Here is a 16,746-nt window from a genome sequence, read left to right on the forward strand (position 1 = left end):
GAGAAACCGGATTGAAGGAGTGCGCGAGAGAGGGGATAGAGCGTGAGAAAGATGGGGAGAGAGAGAAAGCGAGTATAAGAGCAAGACAGAGTATCAGAGTGTGAGCAAAAGAGGGAGCGAGTAAAAGTGAGAGAGAAGCAAAGAAATAGAGCAAGAGACAGGATAAGACAGGCAGTGAAAATCATGCAAAAAAAAAATCACATGCACATACAACATGTCTGGATGGAAACAGAATGCAACAGGTTGGAGGAGAAGCTCAGCAGCTTGCATTGAATTTTGGTGATGCAAAGACCTCTGGGGGTGGGGTCAGAGGTCAGGTGCTTCTATGACATTAAAAAGGTAGGGTCATCCCTGCTGACCTGGGACGGAGCAGGAGTGGTGGGCAAAAGGGAATATAGCTCCCTCTTTACCAGTGTGGAAATAGCAAAACGCGGAGCCCCGTGCTGGCCTCTCGGATGCGGAAAAGGGGATTTCTGTCTGGGGAAGGTACATGATGGTTGATCAGTAAACTGTACCAAGTCTCACCCTGATACATGAGAGGTCGGAAGGGGGTGGGGGGATAACTTCTCCTCTTAAACTGCAATCCCACCCAAAATTCTGCTTTGTGGTAATCACTAGAAAGAGCAGCTAATTCCAAACCCCCCGCCCCGTAATGAAATTAGATCCAAAAATCTCTGAATCTACTGATTTCTAAACAACTGCTGTTTTAAGGATTGACCACTGTATCAGTGAGCCACTCTCTCTCCTTTATCTGCCCACTGTCTGCTCCTCTCCCAGAATCCTCTGCTGTTCTCATCCTCACTGTTTATTGGTTCCTCCCTCCCAAGTGAGGGCGGTGACATCATCAGACTGGAATTAAAAGCTTCTTCTGATTCTAATCTGCCATGTTCTACCCCCAGGTTGCAGGGATTTTCAGAAGGATTTTCGTCCCATTTAAAGAAAGGTCCAAGAAGTTTAAGACGTTGTGTGGAGGTAGGTTCACAACTAAAGTAAAACATTAAACTACATACAGCTCAACCCCCTTATAACGCGGTGCTTGGGGTCCAAAGAATCACATCGCGCTATAAGCGGATCGCGTTAGAAATAATGTACAATTGTATGCATTGTACAATAAAGTATTTAAGATACCAATAATCGTGTTGTAAAGTATTCCTAAATACGAAAGTTGTGAGCCACGCTTGCATCGCGTTATAAGCGGATTCGCGTTGTAACGGATCGCGTTTTAACGGGGTTGAGCTGTAGTTTCCCTCCCGTAACTAACAATATTCATGGTGCGATAATGACCGATGCCTTTCCTTTATACGGATTGCATTTAAATAAATGACTAAGTATTGCAGCATTAACCGAAGGAGAATGACTGGGTTAGGTTTTGTAAGTGAAAGAGTCCCACATGAAGTCACATCTCCTCCGACTTAAAAGAATAAAAGGAGAATAGACAGATTGTAAGTACTTCCGGGCAGGTTTTAATGCTACCAGTCACACGGAAGGCAGAGTACACACACAGCACCATATAAAGACACACAAATGTAATATTAAACATGAACAATCCATGCGACAAGGGGGAAAATGATGACGGGGTTTCGATCTATTGTCAGACATGTACAGAATGCACAATGCAGGACTCGGGAGAAGAATGAGAGCAATGACAATAGACATTAGGATGAAGGGGTCCCTAGCCCACTGAGCTTACAATCTATGTGGGGATATGGGGAGCTCACAGAGACAGCAGGAGAGAATGTAAAGTCAGTGTATTAAGGGTCCCTGGAAGCTGCACAGAATTAACCAAAATGGTGACGTCATATTAAAATAGTTATTTAAAGAGGGGAGTTTAACCCCTTCACTGCCTGAGGAGCCAGCAATTAATTGTTTAGCATGTGCTGATGTTGCTTGACATGATCACGTCATGCGCTTACCATGATTTGCATGTGTGTGTAATTTCCTTGTATTAATTGGCCCGGTATAATAATGCTTTAATGGAATGTGTTGCTGGCCTCAATGGCAGTGAACAAGTTAAAAGTTAAGAAACAACAGAAGATCTGACAGAGACTGGAGAACAGTGCAAGATTATCAATATGCCCTAATCTTACATTATTTGCAGCCAAGACCCTCGGTGAGTAAATCCATCACAGCACCTCCAGATATAAAGCAGAATGCGGGAGAAGGTGCTACTATCAGAGAACCTAAACTACACTATACAAAAATAACAAAGGGATAACCTTTATTTTATTGGCCCAACATATCGGCTATCCTCTGGAGACCACACGACACCACACGACACCACACACACACACACACACACACACACACACACACACACACACACACACGACACACACACACACACACACACACACCTCCTAGCACAGGAGTGCTCAACTCTAGCCCTCAAGACCCTTCCCCCCCCAGATACAAGGGTTCAGATACACTTGAGTCAACGGCAGTGCCATGTTTAATAGGCTAAAGCAGCAATGCCCCTGGCCGTGTTTTAATTTTTTTACATTTTCATTCATTTGTTTGACAGCATTTCTACCTAGGGGTTTCCTCCAGGACTAAAGCACAGTCTCCCTCCCTCCCCCTTCCCCCCCCTCCTAAATCTTACTTACGAAGCCAATTGCATTGACACTTTTTTTTCTTCATAATGCCATTTTTGTGCCCAGCTACATGGGACATTGGTACGCAATACTACCAAATACACAGCAATGTGCTGCAGGACCCACCAAAGTCCTATTATTAAAAGGGTCTGGCCTGCATTTAAGGTTTTGCATGAATAAACTTGGGTGTTTAATTCCAGTCTGAATCCCTTACACCCCTCACTGAGGGACCCTGATGTTGTATACCAGCTCCATCACTCTGCAGGTCACACACGTAACCTCCCCAGCTAACCCCACATGCTTTCTCCGATGGCCATCGGTCCCTCCTGTTTGTAGAAGATCCGGCCTTTCGTTTTTTATGGTTCTTGCGATGATTAGTTCTCAGCATCTAATGCAATTATCCCTACAATCTTCCGTTTAGGGGTTTTACGCCTAGGTAATTACATAGCTTCCGCAAAAAGTAATCCCGATCACTGAGCTTTGCGCCAAATACCCAAATAGAGGCATTGTAAGTAATTCCAAGTCCCCTTTTTGAGTCTTGTATGGCGCTGTTCATATTCTTTAAATCATTAGGTACAGATTTACTAAACGGTGCCTAGCCATAGTGCACATTAACCCCTTCACTACAAGAGGGGCCTGCATCGCACTGCGAAGGCCCCTAACCCAAGTGAATAAACCGCGAGGCGTACCCACAGATACACTATTGGGTAAAACTCGGGCTGTGTCACCCTCCTCCTGGGTAATAAGGAACTCACGCATGGGATTCCTACACGTGCGCAGGGCACAGGGGAGCAGAGTCCTTGTAATGAACAGAAATCCCCCAAAACACTTTCCTATCCCATAACAGGCTGGTTCCAATAACCCTATTAATTCATTATAAATCGGGGTCTCCAATTAAAACAAGAAACGGACAGAAAAAAATAATGTCTTCAAGTTTCGAATGCCACCTGACCCCCCCCCCCCCTCTCCCCCCATGAATTGAAGCTGAATGGAACAATCGAAGATCTCTTTTGACAGGTGACTGGTCCAGGCTCACTGTTTCCATCACAACAGCCTTAGCCAATCAGAGGGCCCCATTTCTGTGCTACGGTGCAGTTTTAGCAGAAAGATAACAGGAAGGGAGCATTCTGATTGGCTGATTGATGATACATTTAGTTGTGGCTAAGTTACAAGTGAATTCACCAGAAGGTTTTAGTGAAACACACAAATCTTTCACCATCTGAATCTTCGAATGTGTGAAAAGGTGCAATGTTGCATTCTGGTGACAGCTCACATCCTCAACACACTTATTACCAGAAATAAAGTTATCCTTTCAGCAATATTATTTGTTCCCCCACTTAAAACAAAATACCCACACACGGAGATTACAGCAATTCATTTAAATTTATGCTGGTTTAAAGGTGCGGTCTCACTTACGCCGTAATAACCGTAGTGTACGGTTTAAAAAAAGATCATAAAATATTGGCACCTTTCAAATATGGCTTCCGTTGCATGTTCTAAGTAGAATTGCTATGTAACTCAGCCCCAATTTCTGCAGCATTCTTTCCCGTGACGCTAAACGTAACCAGAATCTGCCGTAAATCCGAAACGTAACTCAGATTATGAAAGGCACATTGGCGAAAGGTGTAACAGGACTGAGTGCTTTCACTTTACCACTCCGAAAAATGGCGATAAGTGAGACTGCACCGTTAGGGTTCTTAACTCCGTCGTGGCCTGAAACGCATCATGCGGCAGCGGAGGGGTTGAATTCACGCACACACACAGGATGGGCAGGTTCACAGGGGTTGAAATATGAACTTTGGAATAAATTCGAGAGAGTAAACCTAAGAAACGCCCAACTCTCCATTTTAAAAAAAAATTAAACCGAACAAACTTTTGTGGGGAAAAAAAAAGCGAAAATTTCTCACCCAAAAACCCCCAACACTTTCATGCTTGGGAATTTTTTTTTTTGCATCATTTAAAAAAAAAACTACAAAAAACACACATTCAAAACCAAAATCGGTTCCACCGCAAAACATGGGACATTTGGTTCTAGCAGTGAGTTTGCCGCCCTCAGTATAAACCCAGAGAAATACTATCGAGGGCACAGAACGTTACCTGCTTCCCCCCGCAGGGCTTTCTCCACGGCCACTCCCCGCTCCTCCAGCTGCCGCTGCTTCTCCTCCACCTGCTCCAGCTGCCGCTGAATGATCTACCGGCGGAGGAAAGAAATAATAGCCATTTAAAGGGTCAGTCACTACTAGGACCACAGTGAACTAATGACCGTGGGTGGGTTTAATGGAGCCATGTTGACACCCCCTCTGCGGGTTGGCCGTGCCCTGCATCCACTACCCTTCCAGCGACGGTTTGAGGTCTCTTACCTGAGCTCTGTGCAGCCTCTTCAGCTCCTCCTGCTTGGCTTGCCTCCGGGCAGCTTTCTGCACCCGCCTCGTGAGCTTAGCGTTCAGCTCCTCGTCAGTGTAGGTTTTCTGTGGGGAGGGGGCCCGGAGCAGTGAGGGCGTTAAACACTCACGGAATCAGGAGACTGCGCTCACGTGTGTATACAACAATCTGCCCCACCCCCACACCAAGTGCGCCTCTTCTCCAGCCCAGTCTAATTGCAAGCTCTTCAGGGCAGGGGATCCCTATTCCTTATATACAGCTTCACATCTGGTGCTTCTCCCCTCAGCATGAGGCCTCAGGATTTCACGGGACACATTTATTGTAAAGAGATGTGTGTGCAGATGTTCTACAATAGGAATACACAGGACGTGTGTGTGTGTGTTTGTGTGTGTGTGTGTGTTTGTGTGCGTGCGTGTATATTTTAACTGGTCTTTGTTATATATATATATATTATATATATATATATATATATATATATATATATACACACACGCACACACGCACGCATCATTTAAAGTAAAACTAAATATAAGTAAGAGGGTATTTCTTCCCCGCAGAGCTTACAATCTAAGTGGTTTGATGGAATACAAGACAAGTGGGTGTAATCAGAATAGACACGGATGATTTTGCACATGGGAATAAAGCAGTGCAAAGCCGGTGTTAGATTCAGAGCGCTAACCCCTGTGCTATCGGAGCGGCCTGCGTACAGTACCACGGCTCTGCATTTTAGTGCATGCCTTGCAGAGCGCTGCAGGCCGGTCCGGACATTGAAGCCGCCACGCACATGGCGTGCATTCTCCCGGATCTAGCGATCACTATGGATTTGATTGATTAATGTCTTTGTCCTCTCAGGGACGTAAACTACTTGTCGCTGCTAATTAATGGAAACACCAACGGAACGGCCCAGCGCAGCACACGGGTTAGAACCCCTGACTCTGCAATGATGTCGCCTTCTGTAACATCAACATAATAATATTCAATAAAAAGGCTATATTTTATTACATCTTGCCCTCCTCGGTATAGGAAAAAATGGTGGCTAGCATCCTGTCCGGCGAGCTGATGATTAACGTGCAAGTCACCGGAAAGCTTTGGTGCGTTCCAATGATGTCACTGTTAGGTGCTGGCTCCCAGGAAAGGGCGCAGATGGCGGCCGTTACTGCTACCCCAGCAAAAAGATGTGTAGAAAAAATTAAATCAATCAAAAGTGGATCTGTCATAAACTGGTGCTAATGGAATATGTGTGTGTATGTATATACCATACACATTTTAAGTTATGGTGGGTGAAAAAGGCGACAAGAAACCTCCACCATATAGCATTATATCTATCTGTATATCTGTATATATATATCTGTATATATATCTATATATCTATAAACCATCTGAGCGCCTGGTGGGTTAATCATTGATTCACCCGTTTCATATATCTATAAACCATGTTGAATGGTTTTGAAGCAAAAGGTGGCACTGTGTGCTCATTTGCATGTCATTTCCCAGAATCCCTTGCTGCAGTGGAAGTGCTGTGTGCTGGGTGATAATGGTGAAAGGCGGGGTTGCAGACCTGTCTAAGACATGCAAATGAGCATACAGTAATATTTCTATTTGCTATATGCTTTGCTGTGGAGGGTTTTTGTCACTATATATATATATATATATATATATATATATATATATATATATATATATATATAATAAAAATGCAGGCATTAACACCTTCCCTGGGCCGGGGATGCGTTGCAGGGCCCCTGGCAGAGACGGTGTTAGGGAGCTGAGGCTGGCGGACAAGCGGTTAAAAGTAGTGGGGAGGGATATGTAATGATGTTACTACCTTTGATGAGTATGACCTCCTGAATGCCAAGGCGTGGGGGACAAACACCGACTAATACAACACAGCGGGGGGGAAACGGAGCAAAATAAACCGGTTAAAAGCAAATTAAATCAAATAAAACAAAAACGTACATGAATCATTAATGGCATGAAATTAATTTCTTTGCTGCTGGAGTGCGCTGCAAGGGACTGTGGGAAATCAGGCTGGCTTTTTGGAAAAAGGGACACACAAACAAACACACAGACACACACACAGAGACACAGAGAGAGACACACACACACACACACACACACACACACACACACACACACACACACACACACACAAACACACAGACACACAGACACACAGACACACAGACACCTTCTTACTAAGGAATCCTCCACTTCCACATTAACTAATTTCATCTAATAAAGACAAGTGCAAACACAAAGACCCAACATAGTGACGTCTGTAATAAAAAGTACTTGCGGTTAAGAGAAATAAGATGCGCTCCCTGGGGTGCATGACACGAAAGCAGATCTGTGGAAACCCGTCCGATCACGCCAGCCACAGATCCGCTTCCAATTCATGCACCTCGGGGAGCGCCTTTTATTTCCCTCTCAACCGCAAGTACTTTTTGTTACAGACGTCACTATGTTGGGTCTTTGCGTTTGCTCTTCTCTTTATTAGATGAAATGAGCTAAGGTGAATGTGGAGGATTCCTTAGTAAGAAGCTGCAAGGCCACTAAGACTGATGTTTAACGGACACTGACTTTACTAACCTACCTGTGGAATCAGCATCTATGAAGACTGACCGCATGGCCAATATGGTTTGTACTTTCTGTTTTGCGCGCTGATTTATTTCTTTTTACAAATTATTATATTAACATCATTAAACAAGGAAATTTGACTCTACAGAGAACTTTTGTGCTCGCCCCCCTATGTGGACTATTTATGGAACTGGGCGAGAGTGGTGACGGCCCGTACCTAACCTGGCGATACTAACCAGCTCTCGCCGGTGATACCGAGAGGCGGAAGCCCCCCCGGGACAAACACCGAGGCGGAGAAAGACAAGACGGATTGCGGACTCCCCAGCTATGGTCCTTTCTTTACAAAAAAAGGCTTATTATAAACAGAACGGGATGTGAGTGTAAACTTTTTAAATCTTCAATCCTGCCTGTAATTATTAAACCTCTTGGCGCTATTTTTTGGTTGTTGCAGGTTTATATTTGAACCCTGTGTGGTAGAGAGGATCACATCACCACAAGCAGCAAAAAAACCTTCCACGGATATCCCCCACATTACCAAGAGACTCGGTATAAGCCGTGTTTCATCTAAGACGGGCGCTCAACTCCAATCCTCAAACCCCCTGAACCGGTCAGGTTTTCAGGATATCCCTGCTTCAGCAAAGGTGGCTCAATCAGAGTCTGATTGAGCCACCTGTGCTGAAGCTGGGATACCCTTGGGGCTTGAGGACTGGAGTTGTGCACCCCTGATCTATTGTTCAGCATTCAAATGTAAATCTTCCATAAATTACACTCAAATATAGTTTACACACTGATGTGACACACACACACTGACACGCATACATAAATACATGTACACACATATATACAAACACATAGCTTGATTTCTGGAGAATTATGTGTTCCAACACAAATATAATTACTAGCAGAAGATAAGCCGAGACCTGTCCTGTTACAAGTGTCCACCTCATGGTAACACCTCAGGTCAGCGCGGTTATTTGCTGCCAATAACTGTGTACATGCAATGCACGTATCTGCTCTCCGAATCACACAGCAGCCCTGTATGCACACTTCAGGCAGCAAGAGGTTAAAATGCTAACACACAATACACAAGGAGCCAGAGGCTGCAGAATTGAATCAGAGAACCCCAGTCATCCTGTATATATCAGGAAACAGGCCATTTGTGAGTATTTGCAGGAGGTAATTGGGTAGAGGTAATTCCTGGTTTGGAAATACAAAATAAATGATTTCCCCCCCGCAATGCGTTTTAGGCCCCGCTGACAGCAAAGGGTTAAATGGAACGTTGCATCATGATACAATGTATCAGAGCGGCCCTCACCACATGTCACATTGTATTTCCTGCTATTGAGGTGGGGGATACAGTGCAGGGAGGCATCACAGTGGCGGGAGACGATCATTCCCTTCTCATTTCTCAGGCTCCTTGTGAAATGTTATTAATAATCATTAATATCACACTTATGGCGAAAACACAATTAAACAATGACTGAACTGATGATGCAAAGGCATGAATGATTATGAAACGATTCGCATAGCTAATGATCGGCACACAGTAATCACTCCGCAGCAGGATAATGAGATGTTCACACCTGCCAATTAGCACTAGGGGCGTCAGACATGTCAACTCACTGATCTGGAGTCAGATCTGGAGTCACTCTCCCTGTATTAGTGCGAGCAGCCTCATTGACTTTTAAATGGAGTATGATACAAATCAGTCGTTTCCAATTAAAATACCGTGTGATGGTGAACAAGCCATAATCGCGCTGATTTTGGTCCTTCGGTGTTGGCGTGTAAGTGTGTAATATTATATAGGAGTGGCTTAGTGAGTATAGACACTGATTGTAAACAATGAGTTTGAATCCCTGGTTCAAATCCCGGTGTCAGATCCTTGTGACCTTGGGCAAGTCACTTTATCACCTTGTGACCTTGGGCAAGTCACTTTATCACCTTGTGACCCTGGGCAAGTCACTTTATCTCCTTGTGACCTTGGGCAAGTCACTTTATCACCTTGTGACCTTGGGCAAGTCACTTTATCACCTTGTGACCTTGGGCAAGTCACTTTATCTCCTTGTGACCTTGGGCAAGTCACTTTATCTCCTTGTGACCTTGGGCAAGTCACTTTATCTCCCTGTGCCTCAGGCACCAACGCCACCTGGGCAGGGACTGTGTATGTAACAATCCTATGTGCTGCGTCCCGCGCTATACTGTAATTGTGGCGCACTTTGAGTCCCGTTGGGAGAAACGTGCTATATGAAATAAAGTTATTATTATTATTTTTATATACACACAAACTCTCACTAATCTAACAGACCGATCTATGAAGGAGAGGGACAGAGGGTTTATGTATGTATATAACAGCAGTCTACACGTGGAGGGTCAGGTTCACACACGAGGGGTAAAAGGAGCACAAATAATTGATCCGTGTAAAGGAGCAGTCCCACTTCTTAGTGCACAATAAAGTCAGAGCACTCAGCCACGCGACACTGTTGCTAGGCAGGTTTAACAGCTTTTCAACCTGAGGCTCCAACAGCCAAACTACACACAGCAGGGAGTGTAGGACATGCAGCCTTTGTAGTGGACTCAGGTTGACAAGGCAATATAGCGGCAATGCCGATGTTGCTGTGACAGAACACCAGCATACTACAACTATTTAGGGATGAGCCAACTCCAGTCCTCAAGGGCCACGACAGGTCAGGTTTTAAGGCGATCCCTGCTTCAGCACAAGTGGTTCAGTCAACGACTGTGCCGAAGCAGGGATATCCCGAATAACTGACTTGTCGGTGGCCCTTGAGGACTGAAGTGGCCCATCCTCGATTTAGGCTAATTAAAGGGGGCACTCCCTGTTAGGACCAAAGTGCCCGAATGACAGTGACATGTATAAGGGCTCACATCGAGGTTACCAAAATCTGACCCTTGGGAGGGGTTTCGATTTCCTCTGGATGCTCCCATTATCTGATATCAATGTATGTGTTCAACAAGAGCTTGCATAAGCAATGCCCCTGCCCCCTCTTATCTGTATTGGTTTTATTGATTAAGGAAAGGGTGGGATAAGGGTGAAGAAAGCACTTGATTGACAACCCCCCAACCCCCCTTTTCCCTATTCAGTGTCTAAAATGTGACATTTGTCATTCATTTTCAAGTCAAATCTTTGCTTTTAGTTCAGTTACATTTGCCTATGGAAAACAATCATTTTGTTACTTTTTTATTTTATATTACAAAAGGTTGATTTTTTTTTGGGGGGGGGGGGAGGGAGGGGAACTGGCTACGTGGGATTGTACCTTGAAGTGGGACGGCCCTTTTAAGGACACTACATAACTGTCTAAGGATTCAGGGCCAAAGGTCGTCTCTGCTGGACTGAAAGGTTCAGATAAACGGACACAGCTGGGAGTAGCGGAAACGCAGAATGACATCACACGCTTGGTATCACTGTGCAGACTTCTCTTTGTTTATCTGGAACTGGATGTGTGAGTTTTTATTAGCGCAAGGGTGCTCAACTCCAGACCACAAGCATCGCCCCTCCCCACAAACAGGTCAGGTTTTCATGATATTCCAGCTTCAGCACAGGTGGCTCAGTTTGTCCCTGATTCAGAACAGGTGGCTCAATCAGAGGCTCAGTCCAACTGTGCCAGGGGCGTAGCTATAGCCGGGGGCCTGCGCTTTTGGGGGGCCCGCTCTCACCCCGTCGGCGGCCCATCTGTCTCTCTAGGGGAGAGGGAGGAGAGAGAGGTTGGGGATGAAAGAGGAGAGGATGGGGGGGAGGGAGGAGAGAGAGGATGGGGGGGAGGGAGAGGATGGGGGGGAGGGAGGAGAGAGAGGATGGGGGGGAGGGAGGATGGGGGGGATGGAGGAGAGGATGGGGGGGAGGGAGGAGAGAGAGGATGGGGGGGAGGGAGGAGAGAGAGGATGGGGGAGAGTTGAGGGGTAGAGATGATGAGTAGGAGGAGGAGGGGGAGAGATGATGGGGATGGATGGGGAGAGATGATGATATAGAGGATCAGGTAGAGGGATAAAAAAAAATTGCAGTCAGAATGAATATTAATGGCGCCCTGAAAAATGTTTTGCCCGGGGGCCCGCGAATGTCCAGCTACGCCACTGACCTGTGCTGAAGCTTGGATATCATGAAAACCTGACCGGGGAGGGGGGGGAGGCTCGAGGTCTGGAGTTGAGCACACCTATATTAGAGGACGATCTGTGCTGTATTAACTTCGTCTATATGTGTATATATGAGGTATATACCATTATATAGTATATATAACTAAGAACGTCACAATTTCCAGAACTGGATACAATGAAGTAGTGAGTATCTCATCCCACGGAAAATAAAACAAAGTAGCAAATATAAGCAGAGAGAAACTTCCACTTTTTGCAATAGCTCCATTGTCCTCCTGCCCACAGACTGCACATGGGGGGTTCCAAGATACTCCGCACTATCATACAATGCAGCACGTTTTTTTGTGTGCGGCCAGATCATGGTTTTCACACTGCACCGCGCGTTTGCGGTACGACCCAGCTGTATTCCTGATCACAACCAGGCTACCTCGTCTTTCCACGTCTGAAATTCGCTGCCCAGGTGGAAGGCATCATATATCAGCTGAGAGGGCGGGGGCGTGAAGAAATAAATAAATATATACATACATACACATACATTGTGGGAGAGAACAAAACATGGCAGGAGGTATCCAACCACAGTTATCAAATCTGCTACCGTGCGACATTTTACAAACAGGCTGCTCAGGGTGGTTTTATAACCCCATTGCTGCCATGACACGTTGGCAGCAAAGAGGTTAAGAGTGCATTTCTGTGAAAATAAAGCGAATTTAATACTGACAGCTTTTTTTATAAGCCCCTTTGTGATTTCTACAGTGAGTCTTTCCTTTCTCTTTTTCTATCAGCACAGAGAGTTATACTGTAGGCTGCGGGAGTGTAAATAATGGCTGCAATACTAAATGAATTTTTTTGTAAGTGCTCCAATTTCTGGGTTTTGCCCTCAAACCTATGTGTGTGTGAGTTGCACTTTTATTTAACCCCGGAGGCTACGTTCCGCCAGACTCGCACACACAGGGCATCCTGCATTGTAGCGGATACATTCAATCTGAATCCCCCTATCACCTGTCAATGCTTTCCTTGGAATGTTCCATTATCCCAGAATGCCTGTTACACGTGAGGTCACGGAACCCCGGGAAACCCCTGCTCACCTCGCGCTTGGATTTCTCGGACGCTCTCTCTAGGACGTCATCGCTGGACAGGTCGGAGTCTTCCGAAAAGCTCAGGTGACGCCGGAGCTGGAGGTCTGGGGGACAGGAGACGAGGACGGTGAAACCTACTGTATGGCAATGCTGAAGTGGTCAAGATGAACACACGTGTACCAGCATCTCTCACTGCCACATGTACTCTAAATGTGTTGTTCAGCAGATCTGAATTCTCTCTCCTCCCCCCGCAAAAAAGCAACTGCTTTGTCTTTGGGACCCTGTTTAGAGAAGACGACTAAGACGTGAGTGTGTTACCTACAAAAGCCTTAAGAATGTACATTATTTATTATTAATATATATATCTCTACATTTTTTCATTGAGTTGATGTCACTCTGACCTCACCCTTATTTCTGAATCTGAGCACCCCGCCCCACCTTTTAAGTTTCCCATTAGGATGGCCAATCCCCAGGTTGGGAGACACTGCCTTACCTGCTGCTTTAATCATGGGTTCCACCTTGGCTTTCCCAGAGTCCACAGTAGTGCTGCTAGAAGGGGTGCTGGGAGAAGACTTCTCCTCCACCAGCTTCTTCTTCTTCTTCTTCTCCTTCTTATACCCAGAGAAGACAGACTTCCAAAGTGACTTGGGCTTGGTGCCCTCCTCCGGCGCCTGTTTATCAGATGATCGGCCAGCCTCCCCCTTTGGCTTCTTCTCCTTCTTCCTAGGGGAGAATAGAGACGGCCTCTTCTTGCTCTTGCCTCCCGACCCCTCCGAGGAGGTGACCGAGCCGTCTGCGGGAGAGGGCGACTGGAAACGCTCATAAGTGGCCTCGAGTTTCAGAGTGGGCGCCTCGGATTCCGCCCTGGCGCTTGCGGGCTCTGCTGGGAGCTCTTTGGCTAGAGTGGCAGAGGGAACCATGGGCACTTTGGATGACCTTGCGGCCGCTGCAATTTCCAGCTGCCTCATCTTGCTCAGCTGCTGAGCCATAGCGTCCCGCAGCACCTGGCTCTTCACCGACTTTTCCCGTGCCCTTATCCTCTCCTCTGCTCGCTCCTTGGCCTCTGGGGTCACCTGCGGTAGGAGTCTCTTCCTGTGGGACCCCCTCTCCAGAGATGATGGGAGTTCCCCGTTTTCTTTGGTCAGCGGCAGACGCTGGGGTTTTGACCAGCTGGTCGGCGGGGTGAAGAACCTCTCCTGGATACTGGAGTTCTCCGTTCTGTCGTCATAGGTGTCCTCCACGTCATCTGCAAAGGGAATCTCGTCCACGCTCTCCACGAAAGACTTGCGTGCTTCATTCTCCCGTGGCGCAGGCTGCGGGACTTTTGGGGGTTTGACCTGTGTCTGGGTGGGCTGGGACACAGATTCTGGCCCGTTTTGCCAACAGGCACCATGCGACTTTCGCCGCAGTGTGGCTGGCTCCTCCCCCTGCGGCGGGGGCGGAGGTGGGCTGGATGGAGGAGTCAGCATGGCAGAGTCCGAGGTGTTAAAGCTCTCGCTCGCAGCGGTGCGGGTGTTGGAGTTGCTGCCGTTCAAGCCCAGGCCAGAGCTGGTGGACAGGTCCCTCCTCTCTCCTTCTGAGCTCTTCAGCTCTCTCTCGGACGGGGATATAGGGGTCAGGGGGGAGAGCAGCTCGATGTCCAGCCTAGGAGGATTTGCTCTCCTGAGGGCTGGCTGGGTCCTTGAGAGCGGAGACTTCTTCTCCTCGGGGGAGGGCTTAACTGCTTGGGATCGAGGGGCTGTCGCCTCTAGAGCGGTGAAGCTGACTTCAGGAGTCCGGCATCTGTCCACAGGGGTCAGCCCAAGGCTGCGGCGAATCTCGGCGCTCTTCATCCAGAACTCTTCAATCAGGTCAATGCGCTTCAGGGCCTCTTCTGCGTTGGGGCTGGTGATTTTTTCGGTGCCCCCCACACGGCTCGTGAGGGGCAGTTTCACCAGCGGGGTGGAGGTAATGACTGGTGACGGCTGCAGACACACAGGGGACCTGGCAGGGGCAGCGATGGTCACCTCCGTGGATGGCAAAGGCTGGGAGCAGATAGGGGCCACTGGGGAACTGGCGGGACGCGAAAGGGGCGTGAGCGAGGGGGATTTTATGGGGCTTGAGGGGACAACAGGTTCCTGTGACGGACTCGGCTGGGAGCGGACGGGTGAGAGGGGTGTCAGGGATTTTGGTTCGACAGGGGAGGTCACTTGACTTCTGTCCCGAGGAGGAAAGGGATCTTCAAAGAATCGGCCCCCAGGAGACTTTACTCCTTGGGGAGAAGTTACATGAACCTGGACAAAGAAGAGAGATCAGAGCTGGTCAACATTTTTCTTTAAAGTTACGTGGTACATGAGGTTGCAAAAAGACATATGTCCATCAAGTTCAACCGATGCAAAATGTAGACGACAGACACTTTATCGTATTTTTGTATTTACAGTATTTTGATCCAGAGAAAGGCAAACAAAAACACCCCCAGGGAAAAATAATCTAATGATGTCTCATAAGGGAAAAAATTAATTCCTGACTCCAAATAATCAGATTACTCCCTGGATCAAAATCCTTCCCATGTATACTTATTTGGTATATCCCTGTATACCTTTCCTTTCTAAAAAGATGTGCCAACCTTTTTTTGAAGATATCGATTGTATCTGCCCTCACAGTCTCCATGGTTAATGAATTCCACATTGTAACTGCCCTTACTGTAAAGAACCCTTTCCTTTGTTGATGGTGAAATCTCCTTTCCTCCAATCTTAAGGGATGACTCTGTGTCATTTGTACTGCCCTTGATGAATGCCTCTTTCTAAATCCCCTTATATTGTCCCAAAATATATTTGTATATAGTTTTCATATCCCCTCTTAGACACCTCTTTTCTAATGCAAACAAATGTAATTTAGCTAGCCTCTCCTCATAAGTCAGATTGTCCATCCCCTTTATTAATTTGGTGGCTCTTCTCTGCACTCTCTCTAGTTCCATAATGTCTTTTCTAAGTAGTGGCGCCCAAAATTGTACTCCATACTCAAAGTGTGGTCTTACTAATGCTTTGTAAAGGGGCATAATTATGTTTACTTCCCTTCCATCCATTGCCCGTTTGATGCAAGATAAGATCTTGTTTGCCTTTGCAGCTACTGCATGAATTTGGGCACTATTGCTAAGCCTGCTGTCTACAAGCACTCCTAAATCCTTCTCCATCAAGGATTCTCCTCATTTTCCCCCATTTAATGTTGTATGTCGCCCGTATATTCTTGTTTCCCAAAAGCATGACCTTACATTTATCTGTATTAAACCTCATTTACCTGCTCACGTTTCTAGTCTCTCCAAGTCCATCTGGAGAGAAATGACATCCTGCTATCATCCTCCTACCTTGCACATTTCGAGACTTTGTGCTCTATGTCAACCTCAAGGTCATTAATAAACAAGTTACAAAGCGGGGGTCCCAGTACCGATCCCCGAGGTACTCCACTCACAATTTTTGCCCAACCTAAAAAAGCTTCCATTTATGACAACTCTGCTGTCTATCCTTCAACCAGATTTCAATCCAAGAGCAAAATGCACAATCTATCCTTCAAAACAGACTGGATCAGCACTCAAATAGTAAATCACAGAAAATTAAGGACTTCTGCTTTCCTTTTGAACTCACAAAGTTTCTTCCTTAATGTATCAAAAAAAGCAGCAATACAGAAAAAATCAGCACACACAGGGAGAGGAAAAGTTAGCAGACACGCACTGTTATATGAGCACAATACAGCAGCCTGCGAAGGGGCCAGGAGGCCTTGAAACGTTGCTCTATTGTGCACATATAACAGTGCGTGACTGCTAACTTCTCCTCTCCATGTGTGTGCTGATTGTTTCTGTATTGCTGCTTTTTTTGATACATTAAAGAAACTTGGTGACACCATAAGCAAAACGTAAGTCCTTCATTTTCTGTGACGTACTTTTAGAGTGCTGATTCAGTTGTTTTTTTGCACAGTTGTATGCATCTAGCGGTATTGATGCAGGACCATAGCACCTCCATCTGAAGTACAGGCATACCCCG

At 46.4% G+C, this 16,746-nt stretch overlaps 1 protein-coding gene across 23 annotated transcripts in view; it reads right to left on the reverse strand.

The window, feature by feature from the left end:
* The window catches only part of MICAL3 (microtubule associated monooxygenase, calponin and LIM domain containing 3), a 182,579-nt gene that overhangs the window by 25,152 nt on the left and 140,681 nt on the right, over positions 1–16,746 (reverse strand). For 18 of the 23 annotated variants that reach the window (XM_075602430.1, XM_075602434.1, XM_075602432.1 and 15 more), the window contains 6 exons: positions 13,224–15,003; positions 12,740–12,834; positions 12,082–12,135; positions 6,799–6,849; positions 4,952–5,059; positions 4,689–4,782 (listed from right to left, as the gene is read on the reverse strand). In XM_075602430.1, coding sequence (XP_075458545.1) covers positions 4,689–4,782; positions 4,952–5,059; positions 6,799–6,849; positions 12,082–12,135; positions 12,740–12,834; positions 13,224–15,003 — 2,182 coding nt within the window. The remainder of the gene's footprint in view (positions 1–4,688; positions 4,783–4,951; positions 5,060–6,798; positions 6,850–12,081; positions 12,136–12,739; positions 12,835–13,223; positions 15,004–16,746) is intronic. The other 5 variants (XM_075602439.1, XM_075602442.1, XM_075602433.1 and 2 more) reach the window with 2 other exon arrangements.

The sequence above is a fragment of the Ascaphus truei genome, chromosome 5, assembly GCF_040206685.1.
Source record: "Ascaphus truei isolate aAscTru1 chromosome 5, aAscTru1.hap1, whole genome shotgun sequence".
NCBI classification, from domain to species: Eukaryota; Metazoa; Chordata; class Amphibia; order Anura; family Ascaphidae; genus Ascaphus; species Ascaphus truei.